The 24,639-nt window shown below is 39.8% G+C and overlaps 1 protein-coding gene across 1 annotated transcript in view; it reads right to left on the bottom strand.

Annotated features, from left to right (window-relative positions):
* RBP1 (retinol binding protein 1) overlaps positions 1 to 24,639 on the bottom strand; it is a 109,992-nt gene that overhangs the window by 14,803 nt on the left and 70,550 nt on the right. The window contains exon 3 of the mRNA XM_086943783.1: positions 18,801 to 18,902. Coding sequence (XP_086799909.1) covers positions 18,801 to 18,902 — 102 coding nt within the window. The remainder of the gene's footprint in view (positions 1 to 18,800; positions 18,903 to 24,639) is intronic.

Here is a 24,639-nt window from a genome sequence, read left to right as displayed (position 1 = left end):
CCCTCACGGGCGAGTAGCACGCTTTACAATCCCCTGATTGATTGAGTCGGTGATTGAGTGCTTATGTCAGTATGGGTGAGTAACTGGGTATGTGAAAGGCAGTATAGGTGAAATAAATTTCTCAGGAACTACTGAACAGATTTACACCATTTAACAAAAAGAGTGCTTTCTTACCTTTCTGCCAAATTTGCTGTAATTCTGTTCCGCAGTTCGGGCTGTAGCAGTGTCTAAAGTTGATTATGGAAATTAACATAGAGAAAAAGTGTTTTTGGACTCCCCCTCCCCCCTTTTCTCAGCCCCGCTTGATGGATCACCCCGCAATTTTTAAGACCGTAGCTGAAGTGAACATCAAATTAATTTAGAAAATTTTGTGAAGATTCGTCAAACGGCACCAAAGTTATTGTCAAATCAATTTTTTTTAAATAGAAATCAAGTCCTAACTATAACTACAACTACCTACTGGCAACCACCAATAGGTAATATATATAGATATTATATATATATTCACTGAAAAAAAACAAAGGTTACAGGGAACGTTATAGTTATGTTCACATTTTACTCAGACAAAACCATAGAAATAGGCAGTTATAGTTATACTTCTGTTAAGAAATTATAACTTGTGGCCTAAACTTACTTAACAGCACAAGTTATAGTTTCTTCAGCTAAGTATAACTAAACGTACAACTATAACCACTGACTTTTTAAGATTTTGTTTGGGTAAGACATGAACCTAACTATAATGTCCCTGTAACCTTTGTTTTTTTCAGTGAATTTCTATAGTTTAATGTAAGGTAATATACAATTACTATATGTTAATATAACCACTGCCGCACAGGCCTTTGGCTGTGCATGGTAGGGGTTGCGGCTAACCCATTCCCCGCATGCATCCAGGCCAAGCGACAAACAAAATGGCGGGCACAACTTTCCTGTTAGGTTGCGGTCAACCAATAATGGCTTTGTTTTGCCGCCGGAACCATAGATCCCCTGCGGATTCCCGCAGATCCCCCCATGGGGGATCCGTGGAGGATCTGTGTCCCTAGATATCTATTTATTTTTTTTCTTTAATAACTCCTAAACTACTGAACAGATTTACACCAAATTGCAAAACCTTCCCTTTCAAAACCAAGATCCAGCTTTCTGCCAAATCTGATCCGATTCTGTTCGGCGGTTCGAGCTGTAGCCGTGTCTAAAAAATGCAAAATCTCTATAGACATTGCATGGGGAAAAATCTATTTGGATCCCTCTTCCTTTTCGCCCCCGCTTGATGAATCACCCCAAAACTTTATTTATAGCAGCTAAACTGAGAGGCAAATTGGTTTTGAAAATCTTGTGAAAATTTGTTAAACGGCATCAAAGTTATAAGGAAAACAATAAAAGCTTTTTCTACGGGAAAAGTTGGTCCTTACTAGGTAGTAATAGTTAGGATTGCTATTCCATAGGAAAAGCGTTTTTGTGTTGGTAATAACTTTGGCCCTGTGTGATAAATCTCCACAAAACATTCCAAAAAGTGCTACTTAATTTGTGAATGGAAAGTTTCAGGGCGATCTGTCAAGCAGGAGTTGAGAGGAAAAAAACGGTGGTGCCAAAATCCACATGCATTTTCCCTAGACTTCTTTAAGATTGGCTACAGCAAAAACTGCTGAACTGAACCACACCACATTTGTCAGGAAGCTGGATCTTAGTCCACAGATTGTGATTTTTGTGATTTGTTGTAAATCCATTCAGTAGTTTATGAGAAATGAAGGATAAAAAAAATTTGTATATTTTGGCAGTTGGGCTTGGAAAGGTGTCAGAGTTTTGTGGGAACATCATTTTAAAAATAGAGCATTCTGATTGGCCCAAATAGCTTTATTTCCCTTGGGCCTTCTCGCTCCTGCAAGAGTCAGACTCCCGCAAGTAGGGTTGGTGCATGCAGGGGGGGGGGGGGGTGGCTGCAACCCCTGCCAGCCAAAACTATTTAGACATGCAACTTATTGCAAAATATAACTCCAACACAATATTGATAAATGCATAAAAATGGAAAAATCTAAAAAAGTCTAAGAGAGAAAGCTTGGCAGAAAAAATTATAACTTTGTCCAAAAATATGTAACCCCCTCTCCTACATCCTACATCCCAAGAAGAGTAGATGCTCTGTGTACTACACAGAGCTAATTGAGCCAGATAGTCTGTCACTATCAGCTTTGTGGACAAAGAAAGCAGACCTTTGTGCGGAAAAGGAATAACCTGACAACTTTCAACCCTCGTTGCCAGAGACACGCTATGCCTTATTTCGTCAAAGTCTGAATTACACCTCATATCACACCCAGGGGTAGTGAAAACCTCCCCCTAGCCCCCTCTGCGTTTAAGGAATGCACCCATCTCAATCACCACCTCACACCTCACCAGAATGTTGACAGGTAGACAAATAGGTATACCCATTACAATGACCAGGACAAAACCAAGCACCAAAGCAAGGTCTAAGGTACTGGTGGATAAGCTGCGTGTTTACCTCAATTAACTAACTAAGACTGCTAAGTTCCTGACCAAACGGGTCCACCACCGAAATGCTTGGGGGCAGACACCAACCTACCCTACCAAACACCTCAGTTAGGGCAAGCAGTCTACATCTGCATCTTTGTATGGATGTGGAAGCAGGCCAAGTTCAGAGGGCCTTGCCGAGTAATATTTTCAAAACCGATTGCCATCAAGGTGGAAGGAAGGGAAGCCTGCCTCCACCTCTCTGATGTACCGCCGAAAGCGATGAGTCAGTGCACACCTCCCAGACTAACTATCAAACAGATAAAGGCTCTTCTAACAGACCACAGAAAAAGATTACTGTCCCCACCGTAGCTAGGAGAGGGGGTCCCAAAATACAAAGAGCCTTTAAACAGTTTAAAACTCACCATCCTCCTAAAACTGTAACACTTTCGTTTCAGTACACCATTAGGAAACATTTGCTCACAAGTTCAAAACCTTTCCTTGCATCGAGCACATCAATAAAATGTAAATGCAGGTACTTTTCCGATAACTGCCTAAGGATGTGATTTTTCCAAGCTAACCTACAAACGGCAGCGCTTATCCTGGGATTGAGCTAAAAGTGGCCCAACACTGCCGCGGCCCACCATTCATTTGACCAAAGCTTTCAAAAGGACTTTTTTTTCACAAAGCCAATCGCTCAAATAACCAATTGACTTTTGCCACAATTTTTGAGAGACACTTTTTGCACTGCACCAAGACCAGACACCTCTGGGTGCCCAGACGGCTGACACCTCACCCGAAGACCACCCTACAGCTTACAAATGTTCTTTAAAGTTAAGTTGTGTACTTTTCTATTTCTGTACAAGATCTATTTAGCCGGGGTGCTCTTGATCCCCTCCAGAACTAGATATATGCAAAATCTCGTAAATTCTACTTCAGCATTCTTACCATGCATGTGCAGAGACCTCTCTCACCTAACATACACTTACATTGATCTAAGTGCTAGAATTTCTCATGCACTACACAGCGCACTCTTACACAATACCTAGTACCAACACATTACCATCGTAGGCACTCAAACTACGAACAGATCATGTTATTTATGTTCACTGAATCCCCACGCCGTAGGGGCAGACAGGCTTTACCTATCCCAGGAGATAGCCCTGAAAGAGCAAAGTGCCTCATCCATGTGTACCTATGCAGGATCAGGGCTAAGATCCAACCCAACAGGACAATAGTAAACATCATCTAGTATGAGAACAAATCCACAGCAATATATTTCTTCACCGAACCTAGCGACATCCAATCCGAGGTAGACCAGATGCGCAGAAGGGGCACCATAGGGGAGAACATTGATTGGCCCCCGGAGTTTGTAGAAACAGGTTTTTGGAGGTAACAAGACCACAGTACCAGTGCACAAATACATCTGCTCCCGCCTCCGACTGCAGACCCAGGGTGGCCCTTAACGTCTTTGGGGGCACCTTCCTTAATGACAAGTGAAGCCCGGTCATGGAATTCCAGTGTAGTGCAGCTTACATCAATCACACTGGGGGAAATGAATCCCATGGGAAGGGGTCCAATGCCTGCAGAGAAAACTCATGTCAAGAAACCTGGGATAGCGAGACTAATAGGTACACATGTTTGGAGGGGAAGGGGCAACCTCTAATTGTATAGGAACTTACACTGTACTCTTTATGTTTCAGAGGCAAAGGAACTATACTGTTGGGCAGTTATGAAAACTGACGGGATACTGCACATATCGGACCTGCAATAGGGCACCTCCACACTGATGGAGTTCTAGTGGCAAAGCTTTGACCTTGCCTATACCAAACTCATACAGAGATGGTGGGTCCTCTGCACCTTCGTGAGCATAGACACCCCAGGTCATTCATGGAAAAGATCTGTCTGAGTTGTCTCAACATCTATTACAGAAAAAAACAACTCTGTTGCATCAGTCTTCAAGACGAAGAACTGCTGATTACTTTGATTAGATTCAGGATAAGGACATTGCAGAAGAATTTAGACTGTTCACGGAATCTCAAGTAAACACCAGCGGGTCAATACCTTTTTCACTATGACCAATAATCAGGTGGGAGTTGATAAAATGATAAATAATACTGAGCTTGACCTAAACACTCTCAAGGAAGAAATGAGAGCCACCCGCCTTATGGTGATGCAACATTGGTACGTGTTGGACTTGATGACCGCGATGGACGGTAGAATGTGTCCCAAGATTGCTGCTTCCTGTTGTACTTTTATTCTCAGAAATGACATGGGACATTGTCTTGTGCCATCTAAGAACTGTATGATCTGCAAGCCGACATGAAGGAGGAAGGTGCCTCGGGCAGGACTGGTTGCATAGCATCTTTTCATGGCTCCCCCTATGGGTGCCCAAACTATTCATGTCAATGATGCCAGTTTTCATTGTTGTACTTTGGTTATGTGGGTTCCTACAAGTGGGGGTTTCCTGCTGTAAAACCGCAGTCCTCGAATTAGGTAATATTCACATAGTTAGGGAAAACAAAACAGACACTACAGACACATACACACTTTTGAATAATATACCTGTCATGACATATGAAGAGGATGGAGTAGTTCAGGAATCAACTAGAGGAGGTAGAGTATTGCAAAGGGTAAAAATGATATCAATTTGTGATATGTGACGCCCAGCAACAGCATTACAAATAAATGCAATGTCAACGTATGCCATCACCTGTGCCCGCACAACCGAGCTGATACCGTCAGTAACAGTGTCAATTTATGCCATAATCCATGTACAAATGACAATGGTGTTATCAGTACAAACAATATTGTGTACGCTATGATCTTGGAATGCATAACTATGTCAATATCAGTAAAGACAATATTGATGTACGCTATGACAACAGTACGCACAATGTTGAGAATGTCGAAAAAAATGACACCAGTGACTGCCACATTCTTTTCAGGAGTTCCAGTGAACTTGTTTCATTGCTGTCAGATTTACCCAAGTTGACCTCCGCATCAACTCCACGTCAGAGATATGTGGGCAGGCAGGTCCTGCGACCCACACCCATGCCTATCAAATGGCAGGTCACCGGTGGGGTCTCTTTTAATCTGAAGTTAAACGAGCACACAGGGCACTCCTAATTGATCGCACAGATAGATAGTTGCACCACAAACACGTCAGAGGAAGTTGGCCCTCCAAAAACCAAGCTTGGCAAAGGCTTGTGTTCCCCAAAAATATCACAAAGCTCGATAACACATGTAGATAGGAACACCCAATCAGGACACAATTTGCACACCACACATATTGATAACCCACTCCTCATGCTGGACATCTGGACACATACACACTGGCCCACACTAGCTTCCCCCAAGGCAGAGAGCCATGTGTGTCCTTATCAGGTGACCAAATTTGGTAATTTATGACTGAGGTGCTTTTCATGAATGCAGAAATTACTTTATTGTACCTCACAGATGTACATAATGTCAGCCGAAATGTTGTACACCTAGAAACCTTCCTCAGATGTATTCTGCCAAGACTCGCTCAGCCACAGCGTTTTACTAACCAAACTTGTTCCTGTTTTGCCAAACACCATTTGTCTTTTCATTTATTTAAGGTAAATTCATATCGGAGCAAGCAATGGCATCCAAGACAGGTTGCAAAAATGAAGAAAAAGCACTATCTGAAGTACCCGCAAACCTGGCAAAAGTGCTCTGAAAGGACCCAGATGCCAATTTATGAAGTACTGCCACTAGTTTGTCATGTGGTGGAATAGCATGTAAATGACCAGTTGATGAATGCAAACTTAGACCAATCTTCTACAATAAATGCAAGATGTTCTCCTTCAATCTGTATAATTGGATGGCCTTCTCCCTTACATCGATGAGAGTAACTCTGTGGTGAAAGATACTGTAATTTCTTCCTCCTTCTCTGTACCAGATGTTGGCTCTAACCTCCATGGCTGGAAATGGTTGGGAACAATTGTTAGTTCCAACCACTTTTGATATACTGATGTCATTGCATGACATTTTGCACCTGCTAGGACCATGCATAGCATTCTGGTGCATTCAAACAGTGTGGTACACTGCATGATGCGTAATACAGCATGTGCTTTGTAATACCAATATGTTACCCATGCATTAGGACAAGAGTGGGAAAACCTAGTTTGCATGCATTAGAATCTGCTTAGCACAAGGCGACAAGCACTTAGTAAATCTGGGCCCAAAGGTTATAGTGACATTATAGTTATCTCTTGTAATAGGTTCTTCCTTTGAGTTTTTTTTAAAGAAACATGAAATTCACTGAAATAACTCAAAGGTTAAAGTGGCGTTATTGTTAGGTCTGGTGAGGATATCTTAATTTACGTTAAAAAAAAGTAGAAATTCACTGTACAAAGTAAAGGTTCAAGTGATGTTATAGTTAAGTAAAAATTTCAGTTAAGTCAGGCTGCCAGTAGTTCATTGCATTACCTCTAACAGAGTGTTAGGAGGCTTCACAATTAAAATAAATACATTTTTCACTTTCAAAGAGATCCTGAAAATGAGACTTTATATAAAGAGTATCCATCACCCACAAAACGAAGAGCCTTAATTCACATCTTTGCTCAGTAAATATCACTGTTGAATAAGTAAGAATGCAAATACATGGCTTAATTTGAGCCAGTGGTTGCAGGTGAGGTCATCTGGCACTCACTTTTGGGAATGCACTTTTTTTCCCTATCTCGATTAAAGATGTGTGAGGTAGATTCAAAACTAAGCAGCCTTAGTAGTCTGCGCGTTGATATGTAATAGAGCAACAGCTTGTTTCTGAGCAAAGCTTCAGGCATCATCATTCATTCTTTTCCAAACTAAGCACTGTGCAGAGAGTTATCTAGTCTGAAAGTCTCACTGAGTATGAACAGTGTCATCCCGCATCGGGCACTAAACAAGTCGGAGTCTTTGAATCACCACTGAGTGAGGCAAAGGGAATTTAGAATTTCACCAGGCAATCTCTCACACTCTTTCTTACTCTGCAATACGAGGTAGAACCCTTGGCCATCACTTCGTCCCCCCCAAAATAAAACATTTTACTCTGGATCTGGAAGAGATCTTGACAGGAAAGGGTCTGAAGGAAGAGTCATGACTGCAGCAGCATTGCAGTACAGTGACTTCAGAAGAACCAAATATACCTGTGTCAATGTTGCCTAATCTATCTGTGTTCTGGCAACTGCAACTACTGCATCTTCCATAAATTTAGAGAATAGCAAAGAAGTGAGAGGTGAATGTAAAACCTGCTTCAGGGCCATTCTTCTCCAATACACATTTCAACTATCCACCATTGTGCTTTTAGTATTGCTTCTTAAGTCATTATGGTCTTGGAGACTACTATTTCTTGTGCCACAGGTTCAAAAGCCATGGTCGCCATAAAGTCAGGCAGCAAGGAGGTTAGCGGCTGTGGAGATGGCAATGCCTGCTCTCACTCAGTTCAAAACAATCGGACATTGATGCATGATCCATCTTATAAAAAGAAATAACAGGAAGGAATAGGAAGTGGAGAGATACAAGGCAAATAAATTGAGAGGGAGGCGGGTGAAATTAGAAGGAAGGGAGGTTTAAATGGAAATGAGGTTGAAATAGCAGCCAGGGGAACAGGAGATTATAGCTGAAGTAAGGAGATTAGTAAGCGTAAAGGCTAGTGCAACTGTGTAGTCATCTATTTGCTTCCCGATTGCAAATATGGTGTACTGGAGATCGAATCCCAGCAGGGCAGATTTAGCCTTCCATTCTTATGAGGTGGGTAAATGGGGTAAAATAAATTGCTCAATAAAAGTTTTTTATTATTTTTTCGAAAGAACCATGGTGCAGTATGTAGCATTCATTATACCTTGTTGGTGGTCCGTCAGTTTGGGCCAGCCCCCATCTCCTAACTCACCAGAGGCAAGCTATGAACACAGGTTTTGGAGGACACTACCTGCAATTCCCCCCCCCCCCCCATACAATAAAGGTGATCCACCTCATACTGTTTTTCTAAAGATGGGCAGAGAAGCCAGTTTATACACACTCAAGTCACAGCAAACTGATGCTTTTCCTTTATGTCATGGGTAAACTTTAGTTTCCATAAAATAACTATGCATTTGGAATCTATAAGCTCTTTAAATCAGTATTTATGTACATTTGTATTCACATCTGTAAATCAGGCAGTTTTTTTGTCATGTTTGTTCAAGTGCATGCTTTGAAACACTTAAAAGGTATTTATAAGTCACAGTATTGGAAAGTTTGTTGGTGAGAAATGCATGCTTTGTACAGGATAGGACTACCAGAAATGGTTAGTGACTTTTTCAAGTTAGTGTAATATGGTGCTAATATTGAAAAATGTGTAAAATACTCAACTGCTGGGTAAATTAGGATGCTATTTCACCAAAACACGAGGAATTGTATTGTCAAGGTGTAGTATGTACACATATTAATACTTCATTGTTTAGTAATGTGTCTTTAAAGAATGTTATATTATGAATGCTCTTGTATGACCGTATGCATTCCAGAACGTGCTTTGTATGTATTTATTTGTATACTGCAAAGCTTTGTGATCAGTCGTGGGTCTCTCCTTAAGAATAACATACTCATCTTTTATTCTTCAATTGGTTTACTTTATTTATTGGATAATTGGCTTCCCTGAAGAACTGACTACATAATTTGGCAACAAATTTTTATGGATGTATTTATAACACTTAAGAAGGGTATTTTCAGGATATTTTCTGTGGACCCACCGACCCTGCTATTGTGATTTGCCATTCAAGATTTCTATTCAGTGTTGTTTCCTGACACTGCAGATACGCGAGTAAAGTTTACTTGACTAATTATTATTTTCAAAATATTTATTCATATTGCGGATCGCAAACTTGGATTATTGTCTCAATGATCCAACTCACCGTTATTCAAAGACGCTGCTTGTTTTTGTCTTGCGTGTTCGTTCCAAGCGCATGTTTCCCCTATCTCGTTCTCTATGGTCCGTGCAGAGCGATGACGTTGTCTTGCAGATGCTGATTTACGAACGTCCAACACGCAATTACGTCATTACGCTTCAGCGGCCATTTTGTAAATTTGGGAAACATCATGAATACATACAAAGCACGTTCTGGAATGCATATGGTCATACAAGAACATTCATAATATAACATTCTTTAAAGATACATTACTAAACAATGACGTATTAATATGTGTACATACTACACATCCCCCTTTTATCAGGAGAATAAATAAAATTTTAAAAGAACTAAAACAAAAATATATATGAAAATGAGAAAATAATACAACAAGATAAATAAATATCAAGAAATAAGAAAAATTCAGGAAAATACAACAATACATTCATTCATGACATAATCACAAAAACGAAGTTTTGCAGATCTGACCCTTGCAACGCCATTCATCCTACCCCTACCATCTCCTTCCCCTCTATGAGGAGTAAATGAATGTGAAACAGAATGAGAAGAAATTGCACCTGAATCACCTTCACCAGATGATGATGTAGAACCAATGGAACGATATGACAACTAAAATCTTGACAGGTAGGTACAATAATGTCAGCTACACCAAACCAATCTGAATTTGAATTATCATTAACATTAGTATCATGCTTATTCTCACGAATAATGGCAGCTTGTTTATCAGTTATTTTGATAAGAGCATTTTTGTTCCACCAACCTCTGTCCTGCAGAAGCACTGCCGTGCGAGACACTCTTATGACCTGAACAGGAGAAGAAAATTTAGATTGACCTTTACTAACTTTTACAGGTTTTCTGATAATGACCCAATCACCTGGAAATAAAGGTTTGTCTGTAACATGCATGCGTTTATCATATTCTTGTTTGTAACACTCTTGTTTTTTCAATAACAAAATCTCTAACCTTGTTTAATTCAACAGAGTTGTGAGAAGAGTTCTCTATTAACCAAGTAAGACTGAGTTTATAAGTTGGTGTACGACCTCTCAACAAAATTAAAAGTGATACACCCATAGTGCTATGAGGGATACAATTGTAGTTCCAAATTTTGTGAAATAAAAACAAAGGAATATTTAATCCACTAGCTACAGCTGTTTGTACAGCATCTTTTAACAAACGGTTTGCACACTCAAGTCCATTTGAAGATGGGCTGTACAAAGGAACCAAAGTATGTTTAATATCTAATTTGTTTAAAAACAGGTCAACATCACGAGCAGTAATATGTGAGCCATTATCAGTTATAAGCTCATCAGGTGTACCTTCAGTATAAAATAAACGTTGTAAAAATAAAACAGAATTGGCATCAGCAGATTTAACAAAAGCAAAGTAAATGCATTTTGAGAAATAATCAACAGCAACAATTAAATATTTTTTTATGAATTACGTCATTACGGTTCAGCTGCCATTTTCTAACTTTGGGAAACATCACATAGCAGTTCATGCGATATATGCAGCATATTTTGGAAGTTTCTACGATCTCAGCCTTTAGTGACACAATTTCAGTATTTCATCGGCAAGTTGGAATCTCGCTCCAGATTTGCACAACTTTCAACTGAATCAATATCTACATCGCTGGTAATATTTACACAATATTTTATTTAAAACTATTTGAACTGTGGAGAATTAAATTTTTAACACCGTTTTTATTGATTTCTATTGTTTTAATATGGCAAATTCAAATAATAGCATTTTGGCACCTCCTTGTTTTTTGAGGATACCTGGTAAACCCCAAACTCTATGGCACAAATGGCTCAGAGTTTTTACTAATTGTTTGGAAGCTATTGACGCTTTGGAATACTCTGCTTCTAGGAAGAGAGCAATAATATGTAATCATTTAGGAGATGCTGGACAACAACTTTTTGACAGTTTACCTGTGGTGCAAAATCCATCTTCTGACGATTCTTGGATTGTGTATACGGAGGCATTGGCTCATTTAGGAAAACAATACAAAGAGGAGCCATCTATTATGGTTGAACGTCATGTTTTTGTTAAAAGAAAACAATTGCCTGAAGAGTCTATTGAGGATTATTTGGCAACTTTACGTGTTCTCGCTTCTAAATGCGAATTTGGACCTTATGTTGATACTGCACTTTGAGATCAATTGGTGTTTAAGTGTTTTAACAAAAAAATTCAAGACAGAATTTTGACTTGCAAAAATCATATGTTAGATGAAGTCAAGATGAAGTCATGATAATAGCAGAAAGCATTGATTGTTCAGTGACTTCGTCAAATAAAATTGCGGAATCTTCTACCAACAATGCAAATACTAATGTGATGAGTACCTCTAAAGATAATACATATGAAGTTGATGTGAATGATGTCCCCACTCGTGCTAAAGATAAGAAAGCTTTTGAACGTAAACCTAATTTTTTTTGTTACAGGTGTGGCTCTAAATGTTATGTTGGCAACAATCAAAATTGCCCAGCTCAAGGTAAAAGATGTAATAACTGTAAACAAATTGGGCATTTCTTTTCTATGTGTAGAGTACCAAAAGAAAAAGGGAAAGTAATTTTGTATACACCGAAGATGAAATTTGTGATGCTCTTAATGTGGCTTCTTTATCTGTTCACGTTAATTCTCTTGATGGTAATAAGGTTAAAGGACCCAATTGTCAAGTGTTAATAGGCACAATTTCTATTGATGTCATGGCTGATTCTGGTTCGCAAATTACTATTTTAGATGTAAAAACTTTTAAAAACTTGTGGCCTAATTCGAAATTACTTCCTACTGATGTTAAGCCCAAGACGTTTGCCGAATATGACATTATCATGCGGGGATATTTTCCTGACACTATTGATTTCAAGGGTAGAGTCATTCACACTAAGATGTATGTTGCACTGAATGGTAGAGATCTTTTAGGGTGGCATGATCAAGCTGGTTTAGGGATAATGGTGAAACCTGGTCATTCTGAACCTGTGGTTCTTGGAGATTCACCAATATTATCTATTAGTGACAATAACACAGGACCCCACATTATGCACATTATTTGATAGATACAAAGCTGTATTTAGTCATAATATTGGTTTAGTCAAAAATTATGAACATACTATAAAGTTAAAAGAGAAGGTTTTTCCTGTGATTCAGAAAGTACGACCTGTACCCCTTTCAGTCAAAGATGATTTCAAGAAACATCGTGCACTATTGTATTCCCAAGACATTATTTTCCCAGTTGAGTCATCAGAATGGGTTTCGGCTGCTGTTGTAGCTCGTAAACATTCTGGTGACATTTGTCTATGCGCAGATTTAGGGGTTTCTAAATCGTAATATTATAATTGATGCTCATCCATTACCAAAAATTCATGACATGCTAGCCAAAATAGGTCGCAGTAAATTCTTTTCTACCATTGATTTACGGTCAGCCCCTCACCAGATTCCTTTATCGGCAAAGTCACAACCCTTAACCACGTTTGTAACACCATTTGGTGTTTATATGTATAAAAGACTTCCTTTTGGCTTAGCATCAGCTGCCAGTATTTTTCAAAGGCTGATGGTTAAGATTTTTGATAATTGTCCTGGAATTCAGGCTTTCCAAAACGATGTTTTAGTGCATTCAGAAACATTAGAACAACATTATATTTTTGTTGAGAAAGTTTTGAGTATTTTGCAAACTCAAGGTTTGACAGTCAATATAAAAAAATGCACTTTTCTGGCTCAATATGTAGATTATTTAGGTCATAATCTATCCAGTGAAGGTATTAAACCTAAATCCTCATTGTTAGACGCCATTAAAAATGCACCTTCTCCTTCGGACAAAGATTCCTTGAGAGCATTCCTTGGGCTGAGTGGTTATTATGCCCGATTTGTTTAGGGTTATGCTCAAGTAGTTCAACCTTTAAGGAACTTGTTAAAGAAACATGTTACATTTGTGTGATCTTCTGAAGCACAAGATGCTTTCACTTCTCTAAAGGAATTAATTATCAATGCTCCAGCTATCAAACCTTTCACATATGGTGTTCAAAGCATTATAACAGTTGATGCCAGTGCTAAAGGATATGGGGCCAGATGTAGGAACCCTAATACCGGTCGGTAACGGCCAAAATTACCGAATTTCGGCCGTTAGGCATTTGGGATGTAGGTGGCTACATTTCAGATTCGGTAATTTACCGAATCGGTATTTAAGAATTAGGTAAATTACCGAATTCTTAAATACCGATTCGGTAAATTACAGAATCTGAAATGTAGGAAGCACTCAAGGGAGTGCTTTTCACCTGTAAGGATTCGTTATTTACCACCAACTACAAATTGGTGGTAAATTACGAAAACCCTAAAAAAAAGCAACTTTTTGCATTTAATAACAGTGCCATGTGGCAGACATAAATGCGCTTAGGGCATGTATGTGTGCCACATGTGCACCCAATGCTCAGGGTGTCAAAGTGACTCCCTGCCAGCCTTGAATGTTTCCCCCCTTTTACCGAATCAGTAAATACCGATTTGGTAATTCCGATTCATTCCTATGGGCCTACAGGCCCATAAGCATGAAAGGAAATTACCAAATCGGTATTTACCTAATCGGTAAATACCGAATCCTACCGATTCGGTAATACTTACCGAGTAATTACCTACATAGCATTTACAGATTCTAAAAAACCGAATCAGTAACATTCGGTATTTTAGATTCGGTAAATGTAGTTTACCTACATCTAGCCCTTGGTGCTGTTCTCAGATGATTAACGGCAGGAATGCACAATTGCGTTTGCTTCTCGCACATGGTCATCTGCTGAACTCAATTACAGCACAATCGAGTGTGAGGCCTTGGCTTGCACTTGGTCGGTGGAAACGTTTTGCATGTACATTTAGGGTACACAATTTCAGCTATTCACAGATCATAAACCATTAATGTATAAGCTAAGTGACAGTTCTTCTAATAAAGCATCTTCTTGTTTTGTCACATTACTGGCAAGACTTCAGGAATTAAATTTTGAAATTAAATATATTCCAGGTGGCAAAAATGTTCGGGCAGACTGCGTGTTAGCATTCCACTTCCCAACCAGCAGTCTGTTTATTCTGAAGATGATTTTGAATGTGTATTCTCAATTGAAGATGTTGTACAAAAGTTTAAAATCACACAAGAAGAATGGGTATGCAAGTTTGAGGAGGATGATGGTTTACAAAATGTTAAGAAATTCTTGGTTCAAGGATTGCCTATGGATAGGAGTTTATCTGTAGAAGAAAGAATTTTGCTTAGGTAGCTTCCGAGTTATCGTGTTCTAATAACATATTACTGCGCCAAGACAAATGTATCCCTCCGAGAGGCATTAGAGATTATATTATTTCCTTAGCTCACGAGGGGCATCCAGGGACCACTGCTACAGTGAACAAAATTAAACAAACCTATTGGTGGCCAGGTGTAGATAATCAAGTCAAAACTCATTAACCAATGTCGAATGTCTTTGTTCAGACAAACATTGGAAATCATCTAATTCGCCTCTTTGTCCAGAGTGGCCTACAAGAGCTTTGAAAAAATTGGATTGGACTTTTCTGGCCCCTTTCCAGTTTTAAATTCAGAAAAAAATATTTAACTGTTGCTGTTGATTATTTCTCAAAATGGATTTACTTCGCTTTTGTTAAATCTGCTGATGCAAATTCTGTTTTGTTTTTACAATGTTTATTTTATACTGAAGGTACACCTGATGAGCTTATAACTGATAATGGCTCACATTTTACTGCTCGTGATGTTGACCTGTTTTTTAAATAAATTAGATTTTAAACATACTTTAGTTCCTTTGTACAGCCCATCTTCGAATGGACTTGTTGAGAGTGCAAACCGTTTGTAAAAAGATGCTGTACAAACAGCTGTAGCTAGTGGATTAAATATTGCTTCATTTTTATTTCACAACATTTGGAACTACAATTGAACCCCTCATAGCACTATGGGTGTATCAAATTTTATTTTGTTGAGAGGTCGTACACCAACTTCTAAACTCAATCCTACTTTGTTAATAGAGAACTCTTCTCACAACTCTATTGATTTAAACAAGGTTAAAGATTTTGTTATTAGAAAACAAGAGTGTTACAAACAAGATTATGATAAAAGCATACATGTTACAGACAAACCTTTATTTCCAGGTGATTGGGTCTTTATCAGAAAACCTGTTAAAGTTAGTAAAGGTCAATCTAAATTTTCTTCTCCTGTTCAGGTCACAAGAGTGTCTCACATGGCAGTGCTTCTGCAGGACAGAGGTTGGTGGAACAAAAATGCTCTCATCAAAATAACTGATAAACAAGCTGCCATTATTCGTGAGAATAAGCATGATACTAATGTTAATGATAATTCAAATTCAGATTGGTTTGGTGTTGCTGACATTATTGTACCTACCTGTCAAGATTTTAGTTGTCAGTCAGATTGTTCCATTGGTTCTACTTCATCATCTGGTGAGGGTGATTCAGGTGCGATTTCTTTTCATTCTGTTTCACATGCATTTACTCCTCATAGAGGGAGAGGGGAAGGAGAAGGTAGGGGTAGGATGAATGGCGTTGCAAGGATCAGATCTGCGCCACTTCGTTTTCGTGATTATGTAATGAATTAATGTATTCCATTGTATTTTTCTGTATTTTTCTTATTCATATTTATTTATCTTGTTGTATAAATTTCTCATTTTCATATTTTTTTTATTTTTATTTTTTATTTTATTTATTCTCTTGATAAAAGGGGATTGTGTAGTATGTACAAATATTAATACTTCATTGTATAGTAATGTATCTTTAAAGAAGGCTATATTATGAATGTTCTTTTATGACCATATGCATTCCAGAACGTGCTTTGTATGTATTCATTTGTATACTGGAAAGCTTTGCCATCAGTCGTGGGTCTCTCCGTAACAGCATCACTGCTAGAGAGATTTTCCTCCTGTGCTGCAGATCCATGATTTCCATTGTTCATGATAAGCTCAGCTCGTCATGAGCACAGGAGCACTGTACTGCATGACGAGCTGAGCTCGTCATGAGCAGGGAAGGGGTTAAGAATAAAATACTCATCTTTTATTCTTCAATTGGTTTACTTCATTTATTGGATAATTGGCTTCCCTGAAGAACTTACTACACAAGGCTGTAGCTGATGTGCAAACTTGTGCTCCAACTAGTCATTTCAGCACTCAAGGTCAAGCTAGCCACATCGCTAGACAATTGTAGCTAATATTTACGTTTAACAGTCGAATCTTGATGCGACCACCATCTAAAGAACCTAAGATCATATCTCTATGTTTCCAATTTGTTTGAGAAATAAGCAACTCCAAGCTCTTAAGTGTGTGACCTCTTGGTACAGATGAACGGCCCTTCAACAACATATGTTAAATGTATTTTGTAAACATTGAAATATCAATTTACAGCATATTGTTGTGGGGCGGAAATTTATTAATATTGATACCCAATGATTTTCTGATTTTGTGAGAAACTGAAAAATACACACAGTAATTAATGAAAACAGGAACCGTTAATCGTACTGAACTAGTTCATGGAGCAGTGAAAATCTTCACTAAACATGCACATTATGTTGACTTCGACATAAGAGAATTTCAGTAGCAAATAAAAAGGTTTTCACAGAATCATCCAAAAGCACTATGGTCCCACAAGAGTAGCTGATATGCACTACATAAAAAGGTGTTAACATAACATAACACAGTAACTCGTCAAACAACATAACAATACAGCACCAACATAAAATCATAATAGCCATCACTAGAAAAATATCAAAAATAACATTCATGACCATTCATTCTCCACCACTTGCTGTTGACCTGAAGAAAGTAGAAGATCACCACTCTAACTTCCATTAATCTATGTAAAGTGTCCATATTTTCCACAGGAAAACAATAAATATATAGAATTGGAGCTTTCACAAATGAAATATGGACTGCACTTTTCAGGTACAAAGCATATATCCATTGGCTCCTTAAGAACGCATAGTGACCACAGAGCACTTTGTATTCGCAAAGCTGTAGCACATGGCCAAAGTTCATGTGTAGTGGGGTTTGGGGACAAAAGATGGGGAGGGTTTGCAACCTATCACTTAGAGGCTATGCACAGCATCTTCTAGAGCAGGGTTCTCCAAAGTCGGTCCTGGAGGGCCGAATCCATGCCAGATTACTAGATAACTACATTTATATGCAAAAAATCTGGCAAGGATCTGGCCCTCCTGGACTGGCTTTGGAGAACCCTCTTCTAGAGTTATGAGATAGGACACGCTGAAAAACTGCACATGGCTAAAGGCTGTGTCGAGTGGGTTCTACGGACATGAAAAAGGATACAGTGTTAAGACCATGCTCTGTTCCACAGCTATTTAGCAGATGCACTATAGAATGGGTTTTAGGGGCACAGGACAGAGTGTACAATTTGGCACAAGGTCACACCCTATGCCCATTTTAATGTCTAGAATCAGAAAACAGTGGGTTCTGAGTCGACAGAAATTGGATGTAGGAGTGAAATGTGAAAATATCATGGTCAAAGCAAGTAACTCCACACCCTCATCCCACTGTGTGCTTGTGAATGCCATATAAAGTGGGCTGGGAAGAGAGGGGCTGTGCATCACGCCCTTCCAACAAACCCTGCTTCACGAGACCAAAGTCGATGCAATGAAGTTAATTAAAAAACAAAAACATTCATTGAAAAGGCATTGTTAAAAGGTACTTTTTGGTGCTTTCTCCGACCCAAAAATGACATCTGCCGTTAAAAAATATAAGTTATCCAGAAACCCGTCAGCTCAATGGATGTTCTGATTAGAATCTAAAGCTTAAAGACCACGGGAATTTGGCATTTAGGGCGAGCTCCACAAACATGTATCCACTAGTGAACTACTCATGACGTAACGTAGGATAGCTTGTGCAACATCACCATTGACATCACCACCAACATCATCAATGATATCACTGAAGCTACTTCTGTGATATAGGTGCTCAGCACAGTGACTGTCCTGGCTTTTGAGTCTGACCCAGCCACAGATCCCACCAATCAAATCATTTCAGATGGCCACGTCCCTCTGGATTCATAGGGCAGATGTCTTAAGTGAATGCCGACTTGGCCCAGTGCCAAGTATTGCATTTAGAGCTATGTGGCAAATGAAGAAGGTCAAGCCCATCAGCACAGTCATAGGTGATGTTGAGCAGGGCAACACAAAGTTAGTGCTGAGCCCATAGGACACTCCGGGAAGGACGTGGCTGAAGGCGATGTCCTGTGCCTAAAGGCAGACAGCTATCACTTCGGTTTTTTTCTGCTACCCTTTTGACAGATATCTTAGGGAGTCTGATGACCGAAAACAATGGATTTCACTCATCAGCTGGTGGAATATATAAGTAGTCATGTTGCTGTCGGTGGAAGTGCCCAATGTAATTGCTCATTTATTAAATAAAAAAGCAGATAAGCTTATGTTTATTTCCATGACCATACCAAGTGCATCTCATCGCCTTCCACCCACTGGGTCCATCCGCGGCCTTCTTTTTCACCTTTCTGTACACAGACAAGCTTATCTCCAACCCAATCCACCGTGGTCTGCAAAAAAAAATCAAGAAACTGGTTAAGGATAAAGCAGGATAAGGTAGATATTTCAGCGGTGTGTAATTGTGCTTTGATGCTAGCAGTTCTTTAGTTAGAGAAAGTGCTGGACGGTGAAGGTTCTTAAGACATGCTACGGACATTACTGGCGCTCCCCTCGTAAGCTGCCTATTGAACCTCTCATTCAGGCAATTTCTCCTCAAGATAGAACTGATCTTTTTACAATACAAGCAGCACTCCAATAATCCTAATTTTAGGGAAGACACTGCCTGCTGTCCTGGTTCGGCATCTGGAAAGCAGGGTGCTACTAATAATGCAGCAACAATAGTCCGAGTTAGGGCATTCTAACATCTATCCATCCGTTGCGCCTCATCAGGTGGTCATGACAGTGATCAGAACAATTCCAGATGAACAACTTGAATTCCATTCGCAGCTGTGCAGTGCAATGGAAGTTTTTTATATTGAGCTGCCCAGAGGAACTTGTGTTTGTATTCCTCTCTGGAATTAATGTTAGGATATCATGTGATGTTCCATCTTCTTTCAAGCAAGCTGCAGTCCTACCTATCCTAAAAAAAACAAATGCTGACCCTGCTTTACTCAGTAATTACAGACCCATCTCCCTCCTCCCTTATTTAGGAAAGATCTTGGAGACTTATGTCACCCGCTGCTTGAGCTCGTTTGTAGAGAAATCCTCTTTCTTAGATCCTCAACAAGCAGGATTTAGACCCCTCCACTCCACCGAGGCGGTCATAGTCGCGGTCATGGACACCCTCAGGAAAGGGGCAGATAACAACATCTCTCAAGCCCTCGTCCTATTGGATCTTTCAGCGGCATTTGACACGGTCGATCATACTATTTTGATCGACCGTGTCCATAACGCTGGCATACAGGGAGTGGCCCTTGACTGGCTCAGATCTTACCTTCATCAACGTAGTCAATCTGTTCATCTTTCCACCTTTTTTGCTTCTTACACTTCCCTTCCCTGTGGCGTACCCCAGGGCTCTGCACTGTCTCCTCTCCTATTTAATTTGTATCTCCAACCACTGTTAGCCTCCCTTCGAAATGCCCCAGTCACAATTTTTAATTATGCTGACGATCTTCAGTTAATTTTCCCCATCACTTCTCATCCGTCTTCCCGTTTAGATTTTCAGTCCACTATGCTGTCCATTGCGGAGTGGATGTATCACAGTCATTTAAAGTTAAATCCAACAAAAACAGAGCTCGTCCTGGTAGGAGGACCCTCGCATCCATGGAATACCTCCTTCTGGCCCACTTCTCTGGGGCTAGCACCCACACCGGTGAGCTCTGTCAAAAGCCTGGGGGTAATCATCTCCGATGATCTGTCCATGAAACCGCATATTAACGCGGTGACATCCGCCTGTTTCTTTCATCTTAGGCGAATTCGTAAGATTAGTAGGTTCCTTACGAAAGAAGCATTAATCCAAGTGGTCATCGCGCTTATAACTTCCAGGCTTGATTATGCCAACATTCTGTACGCGGGAATCCCCGCCTGTCACCTTCACCGACTTCAGCTGGTGCAGAATCAGGCTGCCCGGCTGATTTTCTGTCAGTCCAGATATGAACATGTCACCCCCCTTCTCCGCACTCTGCACTGGCTTCCTGTCTTGAAGCGCTGCATTTTCAAACTGGCATGCACTACATTTAAGGCACTCTCGAACGCAGCCCCGTTGTTCATATCCTCAACTTTGTCTCGTCACATCCCCTCTCGAGCTCTTCGCTCTGCCTCATTCAATCTCTTGGATGTCCCCCGTTTTAAAAGAAAAAAACATGGTGGTCTGAGTTTCTCGGTCCTGGCTCCATCGACCTGGAACTCCCTACCGCCTTCTCTTCGTCTCTGCCCTAAATATGATGTGTTTCGAAAATCTTTAAAAACCTTGCTTTTCCAAGCTGCTTTCGACTAACTCCCTTTCCTAGGTCTCCGTTCATTGTTTTTGAGCGCCAAGAAACCTATGGTGATAGTGCACGGTACAAATGATTTTAATAGAATAGAATAATAGAATGTGCAGTACAAAATTTGCGACCCGGATTTACTAACATTACACTCAACACAGCTCAGGGGAAGTTGCTACGCAGCATTGACTGAAAGGGCGAGTGAAGAACTGCACCATATTTATAAATAAAATGGTGCAGTGGCTGCCTAGTGCCAGTGAAGGCACCCATCCGGCATGTTGCAAGGGTGCCTGCGTTGTGGTAAGAATAGTTTTTGTGTTGGAAGGGATACCGTCCTGTGTCAACTGTGTTTGGATACTTACTCCTCTTTATTTGTGTGTTGCAGAATGCTCCACACATGCAAAGAGGAAGTAGCAAGGAAAAAAAAAATTATATATATATATATATATATATATATATATATATATATATATATATATATATTTTCTTTTTATTTTTTTGTTAAGCAAGCTTCAGGTAGGCATAAAATACATGGGTGAACACATGGGAACGCCTGTGCTCCACCCAAGTAATATGTCTCCGACACACAGAAATGCAAAGCCATGCAACTTGGGCTTTGCGTGGGTTAGTAAATACAAGAATAGATTTTGCGTCAAAAAAGTAATGCAACATCTAAGTAAATTTGGGCCTGTATTTTTGTGACTGTAATGGTAGATTGAAGCCAATTAAAACCCACCTTCTTACCAGAGTGTAAAACATAAAACCCAGCACTTTCTCACCTCTATGGATTGTAACAAGCCCACTTATGACATTGTAAGCACTTCCATTTACTCATGTCTTTTCGATATAGGATATAACAGAATATACATTCCAACAGATTCTAGTATACAGAGAATTTCCATTTGGCTCTATGTGATAGGGACACAAATTATCACGTCTGGGACTTTCTTAGAATTTCCAGATATCCAAGATCACTAAGCTAGTCAGGCAATGTTTTTTGACAGCTCATTTAATCAGTAACTGGCGAGACTGCAATTTGGAGTATGTTTAAAGTACTACAACAGTACTACTAAAGATCTACAAAATGCTATTCACAAACCTATGAGTATAAATCGCCACCTCTACCTATCTTTTCCATGTGGCAATCCTCACTTATGTAAGCTTACTTCTTAGCAGTGGGAAAGACACCCTGCATAAAAGAGTAAACCTGTTGCTACTAAAAAACTATACTTCTAAATCTACTACAACTAAAAAGGTCTCTAAACAGTAACAAATGTATTGCAGCTCAGCCCTGGACCAGTCCAGCACCCACAGGTACTGCAATACTGGACATGAACGTAAAATTAACCACATACAAAATGATGTTAACAAAATTAAATATATTTCTACTTTTAATCTACATATTTATATATTCACTGAAAAACATACAGGGTAAAGAGACATTATAGGTAGGCTCACATATTACTTGTACAAAACCAGAGAAATTCAGCAGTTACAGTTACCTGAGCTAACTATAACTTACGCCCCCCCCCCCCCCCCCCAATGCACGGCTCATGATCTCACAAAATACATCACTGATGGCAAGATTAGTGAGATCACTGATGACATCACTTATCTTTAAAAAAAAAAGCCCTGGGGAGGTGGTGGCCCTTGCGCCACCCACCTTTTTTTCCAAAATGCCGCCAGGACTAGACCCACCCAGGGCACTTTCGAAAACAAGCACAATGAGCCCACGCTTGTTTATTTTATCTTTTTTTTTTAGCAAACCTGCGGCAAACTGATTTTTTGTTTTTAGAAAAAAGCTTTTTTGATCTGCTGGGGTCCCTCTGGTACCTCAAGCCCAAGGCTTTGGGATTAGGGTCTTCTATCCTGCTCCCTTTTCTTTATTTCTTTTTTTCATTTTTTTTATTTTTTATTGGCATTTGCAAGACATAAGATGTCAACAATCAATAAAACTTACAGACCATTGCTCAACAACATCCTTCATCCAATTAGTTAATCTTACATTACACTGCACAGTTTTTCATTTCGGTACAGTCAAGACATACAATTAGACAACTTGGTGGGATTGCAGGTAGTCAATCAGAAATGTCCAATAATCTCTTGGCCGTGAGCTTGCAGGTAATTCCTCCTCATACGTCAGCAATGTGTCTTTACAGTACGCTAAATCTCGAAGCCACTGTTTAATCTTTGGTATCTTCCTCCCACCCCAACATAGTGAAACATGTCGTTTAGCCAGTAGCAGTTCAACTGCACAGAATTTTTTTCTTAGTGGCGCACACATTAGGCACCAGACCTTGCAAACAGACACGCACAGAACATTCTATGGTCACTCCACCATAGTACTCAGCACTTGAGACAATTTTACCCAATATTCTGCAATTTCAGGGCAACTCCAGGCCAGGTGTATGAAAGTTGCTATTTCCGCTTTGCAACGCTGGCATCTTGAGTCTTGTTTTAGGCCATACCTATTAAGTCTAGCTGTTGTGTAATAGGTCTGATGGAGATATTTATAATGTATCATACACAAGTTGCCATTAGGTGTTAATAAGCTTGTTAATGAGGATGTGCTTGCCCATTTTACCACTGTCAGCAGATCAACTAAACAACCACTCCATTTCTTTAGTGCATTTTGTGTGTTTCCCGCTATATCTTCTTGCAATGCAACATATAACCTAGATACCAAGTGCTAGGCTGTGGGAGTGGTAATCATTAGTTGTACTGAGGATAATTGCTGGGGTTCTGTAGGGTAAGATGCATATAATTTTGTTATCGCCCCCTGAAGTCTGTGATATGTGAATTGAAATAGCAGTGTTTGGTCAGTTATATAAGAAAGATCATCCAGTGGTTTGAATTGGCGATTATGGTAAAGATCGCCCATGGTATCTATTCCCACTTTCTTGAGTACATTCATACCCAGCTTTTCTTGGGTGACTGAAAGTTCTGGGTGGTAATGTAATGGCAACGGGGAGCATATAATGGAAATTTGTTTGCTTTTCTTCCCATCGTTCTCCAAGCTTTGTTCGTTGTGTCTATGGGGTTTATGTCTCATTCGTGTAAGGGGGGTCGTTGGTGCGTAATGATCGCTGTACTTGGTATTGGTAGCGCATCCCCCTCTTCGATTGCAACATGTGTAAGGAAGGAGACTTTGTGGCACCAAAAGTATACGTATTGTGCTTGCGCACATAAATAGTATAGCAAAAAGTCTGGCACTTTTAAACCTCCCTGCGAATAAGGTAATGTGAGTGCGCGCATTTCAATCCAGGCCTGCTTACCCGCCATACTAACTTCAGAACCATGGCATTATTCCTAGGAAACACCCTCATTGGGGTCTTGATTGGAATATTGTTAAAAAGGAACAACAATTTAGGTAGAATGACCATCTTCACAATGGCCAAACGATCAGCCAACGACAGTGGCAAACAAATCCACCTCTTAAAGGTGCACAAGTCGCTCTACCGTAATTGGTGTGGATAACTATTTCCGGGTCACGATGATACCAGACTCAAATATTTCACTGGTTCCGATTGCCATTCTAATGGATAATCTATAGCATGTGGAAGTGTGGAATCTGTTAGTGGTATAATTAGGGATTTGGACCAATTTATTTTAGGTCCCGATTGCTGTCCAAATTTAATATACTCCTTCAGTGGAGGATTTAAGTTTTGCGCAGGATCGCGGACGTATAGCATCATGTCGTCTGCATATAATGATATATGTAGTGGTCTTTGTGGGAATTGAAGTGCCGAATAGTGGTGTTGTTGTCTTATTTTACCAGCTAGTGGCTCAAGTATTATGGCAAATAGTAGAGGGGACAGTGGGC

This window comes from Lissotriton vulgaris, chromosome 11, assembly GCF_964263255.1.
Source record: "Lissotriton vulgaris chromosome 11, aLisVul1.2, whole genome shotgun sequence".
Taxonomy (NCBI): Eukaryota; Metazoa; Chordata; class Amphibia; order Caudata; family Salamandridae; genus Lissotriton; species Lissotriton vulgaris.
The sequence above is the reverse complement of the archived record's forward strand: the minus strand, read 5'-3'. Positions and strand labels throughout refer to the sequence as shown.